The following is a 17,594-nucleotide window of genomic DNA, read 5'->3' on the forward strand; positions in this document are numbered from 1 at the left end:
TTCGATTTCTTCTTTGATAAAAAAAAATACTTTTGCTGTTTTCAACGTCGTTCGCATCGCAACCATTTTTTCCTTAGCAACGCCTTCGCTAGAAAAATCACTGCTTTCGACGTTTTGTCCCTTTCGACGTTTTGGGATTCAAAGTTTCGGCATTCGACATTTTGTGTTTCGACATTTTGTCCCTAAACCGCTTCTCAGCTAAGTGTTCTTATGAACACTTCCACAACTATTAACTATGAGCTTTCTTTGCCATTTCAAGTTGTCATTTTCGCATTCGTATATCGTGTGCCAAGTACGATTATACTCTATGCCCAGGGAAGTCAAGGAAACTTCCATTGCGAAAAGATCCTGGACCGACCGGGAATCGAAACTAGACACCTTTAGCATGGCTTTGCTTAATTGCTTAATTCAGTATATGTATTCGGTCTGAACAAACCCTTTTTTTGTGTACTCTGTATCACAGTTTTCAGGTTATAGGGCCCAGCCTTATTCCCATCAGAGTACGTGTTTAAACGGTAGAGTGTGAGATCTTAATCGGCGACGATACCAACACGAAGAGGCACAAGAAAAGCCTTCTAGCGAGTTGTCTCATTAAGGGTTGTAAGTAACTAACCAAGATATTTATTTACCAAAGCTGTCTTCAGCATATTTGTTCATTGAGTGATATGGAACAAATACGCAGAAAACATCAAGATTCTAATACATCACTTTTTGTCCTGCTGCATTTTTTTTTGTCAAAATTCGACCTATCTTTAACTTTTTAATCAATAGTTTTTACACATTTTTTAAACCGTTATCAAAAATTGAGATGATTTGTACCCAGACAACCAAAATGTACGTATAACGAAATCACCTGGAGGCTCTATATGTGCAAAATTTCACTTATAAGATGTTGCGAAACGGCCTTCTACGTACAAAAGTGGAGGCGATATGCGTGCATATATTATGTGATGAATAATAACATTCAATGCGAGTGTATAAATATTCTACCGAACTAACCTGCAATATTATGCGACTTAACATATGATAACAAATGATGATTTGACAGCTGCTACGGATTGATCCGACTTACTTTGTACGTGTGTACGGGACGAAACAAAATGTACAAATGAACTCAGAAAAGAAGTGTTTTATGCGAGGAAACTCATCAATCTGACGAGTTTATCCACGGTGTTTAGCGAGTTTGATGTAATAAGTATGAATAAACGAGTTGTAACGTGAACTTTCATGCGATTTCTGGTTGTCTGGGTAGTTCGTCACAGAAAAAATTGTGGTGGGGTAATGTTTGTTACACTACCGTGGGGTTGATGTAGGAATACTATGGACACAACTTCGATCAATTCAAGGTCAGACCCTAACCGCACTGTTGGTAGCTTTTTGCGGATGATAGGACGTTTGATGATAGATGATAGGTGCTTTGATTGTGAGTATTCAATTACGTTATAGTTTTAAGGGAGATCTGTCATTTGGTTTGGAAGCTTTTTCAGAGTTTCAGATTTCTAAATAAAATATTTAAATCAGTGGGGATTGTGTACAAGACACGACAGCATGACGTTAACTACGCCATGTGATTTGCTGTATTTGAATTTAAGTCAATGGTCATTATCACAGTTCGACAAAAAAAGTCGATATGAATGCACAGAGACCGGACACCCCGGGCTTGAAAGTATAAAAATAAACAAAAATAATGGCGTTTTCAGAATGTTCGTGTCTGCCCCAGGTCATTTTTAAAATATACTTGAACTTTTTGCATTTTTCATTTAAAAATCTAATCTAATCAATAAACCGACACAGTGTTTTATATTCAGGACAGGGGAATTCATGTGCCACATAATGTTTTCAACTTTAAATACAATATGAAGAGTTGTAATAAGATTTGCAGGGAGCCCTCCCCCTTTTTTGTACCCTCTCCATTTTTAATAGGGTATATATAGGGAGAAAACAATATTGCGCGACATATTTTGAGTGAATAAATTGTTTGATCCCAATTCGGATCCACTACCGGCACCGATTCCGGGGAAATGGCCATATATTGGTTGTTTCTGGACCAATATTAATACTTGGCGCACCAATCGCTTCAGAATTAGATCTTCTATCTTCATGTGTAGTAAAATTTTGAATTTTTAGCCGAGACCTTTGCTAAAAACACGTCATAATTTTACTGCATAAGACATGCTTCCGGAAATCCGGATTATCACCGGTATCCAGTGGTCATAGTTCATCTCCGTGGATGCACCTCAAAATTAGATTAGTTGACCCGTCCATTACTTCTTAAAGAATTGAAATCGGTCAATTTTTGTCAAAGTTACAGCATTCCAAAGTTGGCCCAATTTTTACCTGTCCCAGTTATTTTGACAACCCCCTGTATATCAAATATTCCATCATTTGCGATACTTTAAAAATGGGGAGGGTACAAAAAAGGGGGGAGGGCTCCCTGCAAATCTTATTACAACTCTTCATATTGTATTTAAAGTTGAAAACATTATATGGCACATGGATTCCCCTGTACTGAATATAAAACACTGTGTCGGTTTATTGATTAGATTAGATTTTTAAATAAAAAATGCAAAAAGTTCAAGTATATTTTAAAAATGACCTGGGGTAGACACGAACATTCTGAAAACGCCATTATTTTTGTTTATTTTTATACTTTCAAGCCCGGGGTGTCCGGTCTCTGTGCATTCATATCGACTTTTTTTTGTCGAACAGTGATTGCAACCTTCCTTTAGTTATAATTCAGAATGTAATGGTTAGTGAATTTAAGAACAGTGAGGAGCTCTCCGTTCCGTTCGGTGCCCCAGTCATCGATATCGTCATCGCCACCGTAAATTTCAATTTGCCGTATTGTCAATTATTCTTCTTCTTCTTCGTTTCCACTGGGACAGAGCCTGCTCCTCAGCTTAATGTTCAATGAGCACTTCCACAGTTATTAACTGCGAGCTTTCTTTGCCTTCTTCATGAGACTTTATGCCCAGGAAAGTCAAGGAAATTCCAATTACAAAAAGATCCTAGACCGACCGGGAATCGATCTCAGACACTTTCAGCATGGCTTTGCTTTGTAGCCGCAGACTCTAACCACTGGGCTAAGGAAGGCCCCAATTGACAATGGATTACCTGCTTTGCTCTGGTCCACAGTTGATCAGCAGAAGTTTTCTCGATTCATTTTGTATGGGGAAAGGCATCTAACTTCAAATTTCTCGTAAATGAAAGAATTATTCGAAAAAAATATTTGATTTGCGTTATAGTCATTATCATCACGTACCAAATAATTTTTTTTCGAAAATTGTTCCCAGTTTTAAGAAATAATTCGTTAGATGCTTTTCGCCATACAAATATTTTTTGTGTTACCTTTTAGCGATTTTCCGTGCATAGACACTAGCGCATGTGCGTTACTATGTAGCCAGTAGCGAATCAGGGCATGCATGTATCCCATTGAGAATGGGAATTTGCTGACCGATAAAACGGCGGTGGCTACCAGGCGGAAGGAGCACTTTCAGCAATTGTTGAACGGTAAAAATGGAAATGTAGCGAGGAACAGAATGAACATTAATGATGCCGATCAAGCTGACCTTAGGGGAGGTTAAAAAGGCTATCTGCGAGCTGAAGAACTGTAAGGCTGCTGGGAAGGACGAGATCCCGGTCGAGCTTCTCAAGCACGAAAGTGAGCAGCTCTACCAGTCGATCTACTGAGTACTTCTGAAGGTATGAGAGGGCGAAGAATTGCCCACCGGATGGTTGGATCGCCTCATCCGCCCTATCTACAAGAAAGGGCATAGACTGGAATGTGCCATTTACAGAGGAATTACCCTGCTGAATTCGGCGTACAGAATTCTGTCGCGCATCCTGTTTAACAGACTGCGACCGCTTGAGGAGTCCTTCGTCGGCGAATACCAAGCTGGTTTTCGTGAGAGCCGTTCGACAACGGAACAGATGTTTAGCTTGCGAATGATCCTAGACAAATTCCGGGAGTATAACTTGCAGACTCACCATCTGTTTATTGATTTCAAGACGGCGTACGACTCAGTGAAAATAAATGAGTTTTGGCAGATAATGTCTGAAAATGGTTTTCCGGCGAAACTAATTAGGCTGATACGTGCTACGCTGGATGGTTCGAAATCAAGTGCTCGGATCGCAGACGAGATGTCAACCTCGTTCGTGACGTTAGACGGATTGAAGCAGGGAGACGCACTTTCGAATTTACTGTTCAAAATTGCACTGGAGGGTGCTATTAGGAGATCTGGCGTGCAGAGAAATGACACTATTATCACAAGGTCACACATGCTCCTTGGCTTTGCGGACGATATAGACCTTATTGGAATTGATCGTAGGTCAGTGGAAGAGGCCTTCGTGTCTCTGAAGAGGAAGACAGCGAGGATAGGCCTGACCATAAATTCTACCAAAACAAAGTACATGGTTGCAGGTAGAGATAGAGTCAGACATGGTGGTGTAGGTGCTGAGGTACCGTAAATTCGGGTGTAATTGATCACCGTGTCACGCGATTTTATTTCTAACTAATAGTGCACCAAGCTCATTGCAACTTATAGTAAATGAACGTTGTTTGTCTTAAATAATGTCTAATTGTGTACAGTGAAGTTTTTTGTGCCATAGAATGTTTACTTCTATGAAAATAATGTAAAATTCTAGAATCAAGTTTAGTGTGAAATTGATCATCATCTATAAACTTCTAGTTCTAAACAAGGATTTGGACATGGTGTAAACCTGAAAGTTTGTAAGGATGCTAACAATATATCTCCAAAACAAATTTTACTATCAAAGTTCTTACCGATTTGCTCGTTTTGTTGAAAAATTCAATTTTCTGCAACAAAGTAGGGAATTCCATTGGAAATTACCTACATTTAGGCGTTTTTCGCGGTATTCTTGGAATTTAATTATTGATTATTTCCATAAATATTGTCTTGTTAAGAATTTGGCAAGCAGATTTGGATTCAGGAGGCCCAAATTAAGTATGTAAAGTTGATTTCGAAACTAACAATAATAACATTGACAAGTGATCAATTTCACCCCGAAATGGGATTCCCCGATTTTTAATTTTAGACCAGATTTTTGACACTTACATCACATTTGTTTAAAAATTTCGGTACATGAGCCAATGAGGTTCACCGTCGTACTTGTTTTTCTGCATTTAGTTGTATGATATTGATAACAGTTTAGAAAGCATACCAGGAAAACAGTGAAAAATGATCAATTTCAAATGATGTTTGAAGTTGTTTAAGAATTTGTTTACCTTGGAACACTTGTGACATGTGACAACAATGTTTCCCGCGAAGTGAAAAGACGTGTTGCGGCTGCGAATAGGGCCTTTTACGGACTACGTAACCAGCTTAGATCCCGCAGCTTGCAAAGGGAAACAAAATTCGCCCTGTATAAAACATTGATTCTTCCGGTGGCTCTCTACGGGCACGAAGCGTGGAAGTTGAAAGAGTCAGACCGGAAAGCTCTCGGTGTTTTCGAGCGTAAAGTGCTGCGGACAATACTCGGTGGGAAACTCGAAAATGGTGTGGGGCGCAGACTCATGAATCACGAGTTGTATCAAGTGTACAAAGATGCGAATATTATCAATCTTGTAAAATACGGCAGACTTCAGTGGGCTGGTCACTTAGTTCGAAAGACGGAAGAAAGCATTGCGAAAATAATATTCAGCAGGGAACCAGGTAGAGGTCGGCGGCTTCGGGGATGACCACGAATACGCTGGCTGTACGCAGTGGAAGAGGACCTGGCGACCCTAAACGTTCGGGGCAACTGGAGAAGTTTCGCCCAAGACCGACGAAGATGGAGCTCTACAATACGCCCGGCAATGGCGTGATGCTACACTGTAGCCATCAAGGTATCAAGGTAGGTTTACACATTTTTTCAATAGCTATCAAAAATTGAGATGGTTTGCATTTCGTCACAGAAAAATAAAGGAATCGGTTGAAATAACGTGGATATATAGCTTTTTGAAGTTGACTATTTTGTATGGCAAAAAGGATTTGGTGTATTTTATATGTCCGATACTGTTAGTCGCGTGTCCCTAAGTAAATTTCCAATATTGGAACTTTTCTATTTGACATTAAGGCATCACATTGCATGGACATTTAGCAACAATACCCAGGTAAGCCGTATGTCGGGCCCAATCCCCTATGTACGGCTTATATAGCCATTATATAAGCCGTAAATCAGCATTTTGGCCCAATATTTGCCTTATTGGTTACCTGGGTAATGTTAAATTTGCCTACTTTCAGAGTATTTGACCATTTGACGATCCCGTGGTAGGTAGATTCAATTTTCGTACCTTTGTAAGGTTCCAATTAATTGACTTCAGGGATTTTACACATTCTCGCTTAAATAAAATTTAAATGATTCACATGTTTCGACATTGAATGCAACATAAATCAATCGTTTTTGGAATATAAATTATAGAGATGTTTGGATTTTACAGTTTACATACCAAAACCCGACCCATACCAGACTTTTTTTTAAAATTATTCTCAAACCCGAATCCGAAGAAAAATTGTTGACCAAACCCGACCCGAAACCCGAAAAAATTTGGAAGAAAACCCCGAATGAAGCCCGAGTTTGGAAAAATCTAAATCAATTCTGATGAATAGTGTTTCGATGGATCTTCGAGCTTGAGCTTGAGCTTGATTGGCCGCCCGTGGATGCACTCCAGTATCGCCAGATCAGCTGCACTTACACAAGGAACCAACCGAATGACTGCTTGGGACTAACAGGCATCCTCAGTGTATAAGTGCTGGTGATCTTCTATTTTTAGGCAACAATGGCACCTGCCACGTCAGAATGCAGACCAATGAGGGGAAGGGGGAGGAATTGATGATGCATTGAACTGACTCCCACGTAGACCGTATATTCCACTGCATCCACGTCAGTTCATGCGGGAGTGTATGGATTGGGGGAAAGGCATGGCAGAGAGGTTTGCTTTTGTGGTTAGCAGACTGCCTATGTATCAGACGTAAGAAAGGCGTGCGCGTGGAAGTAGGAAGCGTTAGGGAAACGGTTTCTTGTCCGTCTCTGGTTCTAGCGTTTGCTATGAACGAATAGTTTGAGTGTGATATATTTAGAATGGAAGATAGAAGCAAGTGAGAGATACACAACTACAAAGTACGAGGAAAGGGACGGGCCTGGGATTGAACCCATGACCTTCTGCATATGAAGCAGAAGCGGTAGCCATCAGACCACCAAACCCCGTCTTTGTTTCGATGGATCTTCGTGAACGATAAACGCATCTTCGCAATCCAACATTCGCCAAAATTCATTTTTCGTTTTTGCGTCACGAAGAGCTTCGCAAAAAGCGAACGGATGCAACACCGAAGAAGCAAAATGAACACGCCGATAAGTTGCTTGCGAAGCTCTTCCACTCGTAAGTGTAGGGAATAAGATTAATAATGAAAATAATGTTTTAAGCTAAGGCTAAGTAGCCCGTCATTCGGTTTGGCAACAATGATGACTTTTCAGCTTGCATTTCAAAGTGATAAAACTCAGTCTTGATAGTTTATATTGACTTGAAAAAGTATCACTGTTCGCCATAACATGCATAAAGTATGCTGATACTTTTTCAGCTGTGTCAGTGCAAAACCAACTGATTTTCTTTGAATCGAAATCGTGAGATGATTTAGCAACAATCATTAACGACGCATACAAATTTCAATGACGGCCTACTTCGCCTTAAATAGGATCAATCACAGTAATCGAAAAAATAACAGATCGCAGGAGTCGAGCATAGTATGACAAGTTGCATAAAGCAGTCTTAAAAGAGATCTTGGAGAGGAAAGAACTGAAACCAACTTATTGTTTAAATACATTGAAGTTCTGTCTGTTCAAGTTTCTGACTGGTTATTGTCCGTGCCCCAAAAATCAGAAAATGTCCCTGAAGCTACAGTTGTCCAGTCAGCCGTCTGTCCTGATGCTTGTCTCGCTGTCCGTCCGTATGTCAAGTCCATAGAGGTCCTTGTTCCGTATGTCATCCGTCAATTGAACCATGGAAGGTAACTACAGTAAGATTCATTATCCACGCGCTGTTCATTCCTGCGATTCATTGCAAGGTTGCTTCTTCTCGCAAAGTCAAGCAAACACTCTGCACGAGTAACCCTAAGGAAGATCTGGTAACCAAGCCCGGTGGTAGCTTTGGTCGTATGCTTTTGCTTTTGCGTCTGCAAACCTGGAGCGTCTGTACTCCATCTTAAGAGCGATTCACAACAGCGTTTGGTCCCCATGTCAGGGGCGGCTGATCATCGTCCGAGTGCCAGAGAAGGACTCTAAGCTAAACTGCGCACTATGGTCCTCTGAATATTTAGGGGGAATGGTCCTCCGGAAATCTAGTGGGTTGGTGTCAGGCCCTGCAAGCCAGCCGTAAAAAAATCAAGCAACGAATATTCAACGAGAGAATACGAACCGGGACAATCGGCGAAGACCACAGGACGTGCTTAAGAACCGCGGATTCGGCATCGTAGCGTTGCAGGAAGTGTGTAGGAAGGGATCAATGGTGCGAACGTTTAGAGGTAACCATACCATCTACCAGAGCTTTGGCAACACACATGAGCTGGGAACAGTTTTTACAGTGATGGGTGATATGCAGAGGCAAGTGATCGGGTGGTGGCCGATCAATGAGAGAATGTGCAAGTTGAGGCTCAAAGGCCGGTTCTTCAACTTCAGCATAATAAACGTACACAACCCTCACTCCGGAATTACTAATGATGATAAAGACGCTTTTTACGCGCAGCTCGAACGCGAGTACGACAGCTGCCCAAGCCACGACGTCATAATCATCATAGGAGATCTAAACGCTCAGGTTAACCAGGAGGAGGAATTCAGACCGACTATTGGAAAGTTCAGCGCCCATCGGCTGACAAACGAGAACGACCTACGACTAATTGATTTCGCCGCCTCCAAGAATATGGCCATTCATAGCACCTACTTCCAGCACAGCCTTCCATACCGATACAGCTGGAGATCACCACAGCAGACAGAATCGCAAATCGACCATGATGGACGGCACTTCTCCGACATTATCAACGTCAGGACCTATCGTGGCGCTAACATCGACTCTGACCACTATCTGGTGATGGTCAAACTGCGCCCAAAACTCTCCGTCGTTAACAACGTACGGTACCGACGACCGCCCCGGTATGACCTAGAGTGGCTTATGCAACCGGATGTCGCAGCTGCATACGCACAGGACTGCTGGAGAACAGTGAAGGTAGCCATCAACGATGCAGCTGAGAGCGACGTCGGATACGTGGGACGGAGTCGATGGAACGATTGGTTCGACGAGGAATGTAGGCAGATTTTGGAGGATAAGAACGCAGCGCGGGCGGTCATGCAGCAGCAAGGGACCCGGCAGAACGTTATAGACGGAAGCGGCAACAGCAGACCCGCCTCGTTTGGGAGAAAAAACGCCGCCTGGAGGAGACGGAGTGCGAGTAGATGGAACAGCTGTGCCGGTCTCAAGAAACACGCAAGTTCTATCAGAAGCTCAATGCATCCCCAAGGACCCACAAGCATTATAACATTGCACGTATTCTACTGCATATCAACAACATTGATGTAACATTGCCTTTATTCGACATATTTCAAGAGCTGTCAAGCAATATAGCATTAACTCTACATTACAAATACACTAATATCACTTTATAAATTGCACTGCTGCACTAATGTTACTTTTTAAATTGCTTCATTGCTAGGCTTACGGCAATGCAGCTACATTATATATGCAATGATATAATGCTCCATGGTTACTCGGGTCCCGCAACGGCTTCGTGCCGCAAGCCAAGATGTGCAGGGATAAGGATGGCAGCATTTTTACAGACGAGCGTAAGGTGATCGAAAGGTGGAAGCAGCACTTCGAAGAACATCTGAATGGAGCTGAGAGCACAGGCAATGAAGGTCGGGACAACGGAGAAAATGCCTTCATCGGTACTGTGGAGGATGGAAATCAACCAGCCCCCACTTTGAGGGAGGTTAAGGATGCCATTCACCATCTCAAGAACAATATCGGAGCTGAACTCATAAAGATGGGTCCGGAGAGGCTGGCCATTGGTTTGCACCGGCTGATAGGCATAATCTGGAAAATAGAACAGCTACCGGAGGAGTGGAAGGAAGGCGTGATAAACCCCATCTACAAGAAAGACGACAAGTTAGATTGTGAGAGCTTTCGAACGATCACCATTCTAAATGCGGGCTACAAAGTATCATCCCAGATCATCTTCCGTCGTCTGTCACCTATAGTAAGCGAGTTCGTGGGAAGTTATCAAGCCGGTTTCGTTGACGGCCGATCGACAACGGACCAGATCTTTACTGTACGGCAAATCCTCCAAAAATGTCGTGAATACCAGGTCACAATGCATCACCTTTTCATCGATTTCAATTTGGCATACGATAGTATCGAACGCGTAGAGCTATGTAAAATCATGGACGAGAACAGCTTTCCCGGGAAGCTCCGAGACTGATAAGAGCGACGATGAAAGGTGTGCAAAATTGTGTGAAAGTTTCAGGCGAACATTCCAGTTCGTTTGGATTCCGCCGGGGACTACGGCAAGGTGATGGACTTTCGTGCCTGTTGTTCAATATTGCGCTAGAAGGTGTTATGCACAGAGACGGGTTCAACAACCGGAGTACGATTTTTACGAGATCCAGTCAATTTGTTTGCTTCGCGGATGATATAGACATTGTCGGCCGAATATTTGAAAAGATGGCAGACCTGTACACCCGCCTGAAACGCGAGGCAGCGAAGGTTGGACTGGTGGTGAATGCGTCCAAGACAAAGTACATGCTAGCTGGTGAGGCCGAGCGCGACAGGGCTCGTCTAGGTAGCAGTGTTACGATAGACGGGGATACGTTCGAGGTGGTCGACCAGTTCGTCTACCTTGGATCCTTGCTGACGGCTGACAATAACGTTAGCCGTGAAAACGGAGGCGCATCATTGGGCCTATTTTGGATCCAGAAGAAGCTGCGGTCAAAAAAGCTTCACGCCCGAACCAAATGTACCATGTACAAAACGCTCATAAGGCCGGTAGTCCTCTACGGGCATGAAACAAGGACGATGCTCGAGGAGGTGGGCGGATCAAGTGCGTATCGATTTGGCGAGCGTGGGGCAGAACCGAGGATGGAGAGATGCGGCCACGAACCGAGTATTGTGGCGTGAAATTATTGATTCAGTGTTATCTGTTTAGATGTTAACTAAATAAATGAAATGAATGCACAAAGAAGCAAATTTTATTAAGCAAAACAATTACGGCAGACTTTAGTGGGCTGGTCACTTAGTGTAAAAGTCGATAAACAAGCTGTAAATAAATAATATTTAGCATTGAATGATTTCGAACGAATTATTTTTCAAAATTGGACCCTATTTTCGAAAAAATATGTGGTACCAGTTTTGCGTAACGAGGTGATGATGGTTACCATGCCTACCAAATATTGTTTGGATTAAAGCTTTCATTTACGATGCATCTAAGTTAGATGACTTTTCCTTTAAAAAATAAAACGATTTAACTTCTGTTGGACAAGAACAAAGCAGGTAATCCATTGTATATTGATTTCAGGTGATTATTCCAGTTAGTTTGTATCCAACAGGGAACAACGATAAGATCTTAACCACCATTCATGTTGTGCAGTATTGCCCTAGAAAGTGTTTTGCGGAGATCTGAAGATAGCCGAGGAAAGATTTTCAACAGATCCAGTCAATCTGTTTGCTTTGCGGAAGATATGGTACTTATCTGCAGAACATTTGAAAATATGGCAAAACTGAATACCAGCTTGTAACGCGAGATTGTAAAGTCGAATTGGTGGTAAATATCTGCTTCTTTTTGGCATAGTGTTCTTGTGGGCACTTCCACAGTTATTATTGTGAGTAGATCATTTTTGAATTTGTACAAAGTGTGGCAAGAAGGAAGATACTCTATGCTCTAGTAAGTCGAGAAAATTTCCAACCCGAAAAAATCCTCAACCGGCGGGATTCGAACTCACGACCATCAGGTTGGTCTTGCTGAATTCTTAGCTGCGCGTTTACTGCTAACGTTATCTGGGTGGTGAACATATCAAAAACAAAGAACATGCTGTAGGCGAAGCTGAGTACGTCAGGGTTTAGCACGATTGATGGGGATACGTTTGACGTGGTTAAAGAATTAGTTTAGCTCGAATCCTTACTGACGACATACAATAACCTTAGCCGTGGAATACGGAGGCGAATGTTGTGTCTATTATGGGCTGTAGAAAATCCTGCGGTTAAAAAAGGTTCGTCCCCGCATCAAATTTACCATGTTGAATACGCTCATATGACCGATAGATCTCACCGAGCATGACACGTGGACTATGCTTGAGGAGAACCTGCAAGCTTTTCGAATGCAGAGTCCTTAGGTGGCATGCAGGAGAATGGTGCGTGGCGGCGAGAGATGAACAACGGGCTCACCCAACTCCATGGTTTCAGAAGAAGGCAATCACCCAAACTCTTGCCTCGGATCTGGTTAGTACAAGAAGATGTGGAGCACTTCAAGGCTCTCCCGGTTTATGGACAAAAGATCGAAAGACAAAAGGTCGAAAACGATTTGCATGGTGGGAAATTTTTCCTTCTTTGAAAAAAGATTTTCGACCTTTTGTCTTTTTGTTCTTCGACCTTTTGTTCTTTCGACTTTTTGTCTTTCGACCTTTTGTCGTAGATTCAGCTCCCCCAAATTAAAGTGATTTTTTACGGCGACAGCGACAAACAATCGCCGCGATTTCACGTCGGTCTAGATGGTTTCATATACCAGTGCTTACAACGGCTCAACAATAAAATCGCGACGATTTTTGTCGCTGTCGCTGAAAAAAATCGCGTTGATTTGGGAAGCCTTCAAGCTTGGTGCACTATGATTTAGCGTAAGACAGAGCCAAAGGTGGAGAGATGGAGAAACGAAACAATCATTGTGGCATGAAATTATTGATTCAGCTATTGAGTTCAGTTGTTTAGATCTTAACTAAATAATTGAATTCAAAACCTGTAAATACATTACCCACCAAGATGAATCAAAATTGCCGAGAATGGGATACATCTCCCTATCGAAATTACATTAGGCTCTTTTGCTTTCTTCCGTTTAACGCACACCTTACCAAACATCCAACGCGCAATGGCTCGTTGCTTATCTTAACCAAAACAAGCCCCGATAGGCGCGCTTATCTATGGACACTCTGGAAAACGGGTACATACCTGTGATTCATCTAACTTCCGAACAGATAGTATGGCAGTGGTTAGTTTGCAGCTAGACCTCGGTGCGAAGGGCGTTGCTCGTACATATGAGCTATTACGATGACTAGTTCAATCGAAATTGATTTCTGTCCACACCTGTCGTAGAAACAATGGACGTTCTGGACGGAGTTCCGCGGTGTGTTCTCGGCTATCAGGTCAAAACCCGCACGCAGATCGTGTTCAGCTTTCTGATTCCGGTGATTTTCGAACTGCTGGTCTACACGGTGGTCATCACGGCTGACGTTCTGGTTGTGGTGGAGCACTTTCGCAATGATAATCCGACGTGGGCTTGGTTCACCTTGAGTTTTATGTGGCTGCCGGCAATTGCGTGTTTCGCGGCTGTGTTGTCATCACCTAGTCAATGGCCGGAGACGATTGGGTTTGATGAGCGGACGCTTCGGTTCGTGGAGAAAAATCTGCTGGTGTTGGTGTTCTTCCCTGTGGCGGCTGTTTACAGGTTAGTGATGCGTGAGATGTTCAGTCTCAGACGGGACTCAAGATGATTTATTTTAGGTTCAGTCGAAGGATATTCTGGACCATTGAGGCTTTATTTCACGAGAAGACGTCGTACGGAAGGGTACAGGCAGTATGCAAGATTAGGGAGACGTCTCCATTCGAGTTGTACCACTTTTTGCAAGCGTTCTTGCATGCCGCTCCTCAGATGCTCCTCCAGCTGTACATACTGCTGCGTGATAACACATTCAGGAATTACGATACGGTGACAGCGCAAATAGTGAGTGTGGTGTTTTCGTTTCTCACAATGGCATCCATTATCACGTCGTATCAGCGATTCGAAAGCCAAAAGATCGTTGGACGATGCTATCCGTGGAGCTCTGAAGAGCAGGTGAAGGCTCGTAAAAGAGAACTTCAACGAACAACTATCACCGTGGAAAGCGTAATGGAACGGAATATCACCAGCGGGCTCCCAGAGCCAGATCCAATGACACCAAATATCATGCGAAATTTCTATTCCAGATATGGCGAAGATTCACCTACGCCCAGTGGATCAAGCACTCAGCGTAAAACTTTGAACGTAGATCAATCGAACTTTGATTCCCTCTCCTCAAAGAAAATCAAGGATCCTTACATAAACTATACCGACGACGATAAACTAACCGTATCAGATACGGTAGATTCTCTCTCTCCAACCGTGAGCTTCAAACAGGATTTGGTCGAAAACATCGAAGATATCCGAGACTACATACGCCGGACGGACGATTCAAAATTAGCCGCCATTGTGGACAACAGTGATGACGAATACGAGGATCCGATCTACGCGGAAATATTCGACAAAAGCCCTCGAACGCCAGCTCCACCTACTCCTGCCGCTTACCTGGCAAAGCGAGCTTCCATGTTGAAGAACTTTTTCGTGTTCGACACTGAAAACTTCATCAAAGATCACGTTCCTCGACTGCCGGGAAATCTGTTCGAACACAGTGAGAGGAAATCTACGCCTGCGCCGGCAGCCTCGGACGAGCCTGACGGAGATCTGCTGTCGTTGCCATCGCGTCGACAGATCATTAGTGGACTGGAAGAGGACGACCTCAGTGGCAAGTCGGTGGCTTTTGCAGGGTGGGTCATGTTCCTGTTCATGCGGATGATCGCCTTGTCGGTGTTCTACGTATTCTTCCCGACGTACTTCTGGATGATCTGTCTCAACCACTACCTGCTGATGATTGCATGCATTATCTACGAAGTGCGGTTCCACGAAAAGCTGGAGCGGTACTACTTCTACCTGTTCCTGGCCTACATCTACATGTTTTCCATAATGGAGTTCAAGATAAAGTTCATCCACGTTAGGACCTGGTACGTGGGGTATGTGACGGTCATGTTGGTGGAAAACTTCGCCATGAACGCCATTTGGTACAATCTGGGAACGTTTGAATCGTGGTGGTTCGACTTTATACACTTCATCACTATTATGAGCGGTATACTGAGTTTGCTGTGTCTTTTATTTTACTACGCATTCTTGCGTCCTAGGGATAAGCTGTTGTTTGTAAACTGAACTGTGGCACTTCTGTGTAGCATCTTATGTAGCGTATAGTGTATGGTAATCGAATTGTAAGTAAAAGTTCAATAAAGTGTAAATGATCATGATGTGGTATAATTTACAATTTGTCATGTTAATATATGCATAATGTGCATACACTAGCACTAAAGCCCTTTCCATCGAGAAACTCCTGGGAGAATTTCTGCATAAGAATGTGGACTTCGGCCAGAGATCTTAAAATAAATAATATAGTGAGGTACTAAGTATCGCTATAGTATCAATAGCAGGTCTGTTAGCGAGTCATTTCATAGTGAGTCACTTTTTTTTAGAAAAAAGGTCACTAAAGTCACTATTTTCGTGATCTAAAGCATTTTTTTAATAGCTATACAGTGTCCAGAGAGGTAAGGATTTGCTAACTTTCTGGAAGAATTCAGGTGAATACTGCACAGACATTTCTGACAGAATATCTGGAATTTATTTGTTGGGTTCTGTGATAAAAGTACTGGTGAAGTTTTGAAACTCTTTTACGTATTCGAACCCTCTCCGCAAAATATCAGTAAAGAAAATCCAAAAGGAAGATTTGAGTATTGTACACTTTAATTCCGCCCTAATTAATGTCAACTTAGTTCCTGACAGACCTGCTGAGTTTAGTTTGATGAATCCAGCTCGCTGCCGACGTGCCTATTATGGACCCACCTAGAAATGCTAATTATGGACCCTCTAGTGTGGTTTCATTTACTAAATTGTTCAAATATCTGTATTTATGCGCCTCAAACCAAATATTTTGCCTGAAACTGCTGAATAACAATCCAATCGAAGCTCCCCCGGTGGATTTTAATAGGGGTAAGGTTGCTTTGAGTGTCAATTTTATGTTATTCTGTAGGGGGTCCATAATACGCAAAGGGTCTATAACCGGCATCGACTTCCTAATTTGCTTATCGAGATGTAACAGTAACAGAATTTGCAATAATTTTGTTATGTTGTGACATGTCTGAAACAGGTTGTGTAATAGTTTTGCTATAATTTTAATAGGATTTGTTGTATTCTATATTTTTTAAATGTAAATTTTGTTAGATGTTTTGTTAGTATAATTACTGACGGTATATGTTTTATGACAACTGGTGATATAGACGAATTCCAGCCAGAATGAGTCCAACAAAAAAAGATAATCGTACTCGATAGTCTTTGATTTCGATTCAATTTTGCACATGTTTTCGGTATAAGTAATTGTGGTAGAATAAGTGTTTTCCATAGAAAAACTGATCATTTTGATTCAAGAATATTTTTTACAAATGGCCTATATTTTTTGCATGCAACTTATTTGAAAAATTCTAACTCAGAAACTGTTGATTTTAGAGAAAAATGTTCTATGAGGAAGTTGTAATGAACCGTTAGGACTACAGGTCGGACTCGATTATCCGGAATTTTAGACTCGATTTTCCGGAATTTGTTTATGGTGTTCTTGTTTTTCAATTTTAATGCATAAATATGAGATAATTTGGTATTGCAATATACATAAATGGTTTTGCAGTTTAGAACGTAGGGGAACTTACGTATTGTCGGCAGCCTAAGCAGCTGAACTTTTAAGAGGGCAATTTTACGCAATAATAGAGCACAACAATTAGCAGGAGACACCTGAACTACACTTGAGCACTCTTCATTTCTTAATTATTATACAAAAAAAAACTATTTTATTCTCTTAATCTTCTATTTTTCTTCACCAAAGTCACGAGGCACTTGTTCTTTTATCGGCAATGCAATTACTATTGTCGGCAATAAAAATGTTCATTTCGGCAATCCAAAACTGCACAAAAACTAGTTTATGTATTGTTAACATTTCGTATTTGTTGACAAATCCTGAAATTAAACGTCACTCATAATGTTCTATTCGTTGAAAGGGCTAATTTAGAAAAATACAGACTACACTGAGAACAGAACTGCAGTTATAAATAAAATAGCAGAGAGTCAAATTGAATACACAACGCCACTAAATTCATGCAGACTAAGGCGCCGTCCACAAATTACGTAACGCTCTAGGGGGAGGGGAAGTAGGCTCAAACGTTGCGGCTCAAACACATTATTTTTTTCATGCTTAGACCGTTGAGGAGGGGGGAATGGTCGAAAATTGTACATTTTATCGTTATATCATAAATGGACGCTGCCTAATTTCGTTTTCATTTATTTTATCGAATATTTTTTGTATTCAATCTCACCATGGCAGCATTTCGGCTGTAAAAATTGCCATGTCATGGCTATAAACTTATAGCAAGTGCGAATCCAACCTAGAATTTGCAGCGTGACGTCATGGTTAATTGATTCATAATATTGTGCTCTGCAAGAAAAATCCCAGAACACGATTATTGGATTACT

General features: G+C 41.9%; 1 protein-coding gene across 1 annotated transcript; it reads left to right on the forward strand.

Annotated features, from left to right (window-relative positions):
* The first annotated feature begins 13,221 nt into the window (after positions 1-13,221).
* On the forward strand, positions 13,222-15,345 carry LOC5569644. The gene is made up of 2 exons (XM_021837780.1): positions 13,222-13,691; positions 13,748-15,345. The coding sequence occupies exons 1-2, from the start codon at positions 13,345-13,347 to the stop codon at positions 15,237-15,239; spliced, it is 1,839 nt and encodes a 612-aa protein (XP_021693472.1). The 5' UTR covers positions 13,222-13,344; the 3' UTR covers positions 15,240-15,345.
* Positions 15,346-17,594: the final 2,249 nt, after the last annotated feature.

The sequence above is a fragment of the Aedes aegypti genome, chromosome 1 (genome assembly GCF_002204515.2).
Source record: "Aedes aegypti strain LVP_AGWG chromosome 1, AaegL5.0 Primary Assembly, whole genome shotgun sequence".
Classification (NCBI taxonomy): Eukaryota; Metazoa; Arthropoda; class Insecta; order Diptera; family Culicidae; genus Aedes; species Aedes aegypti.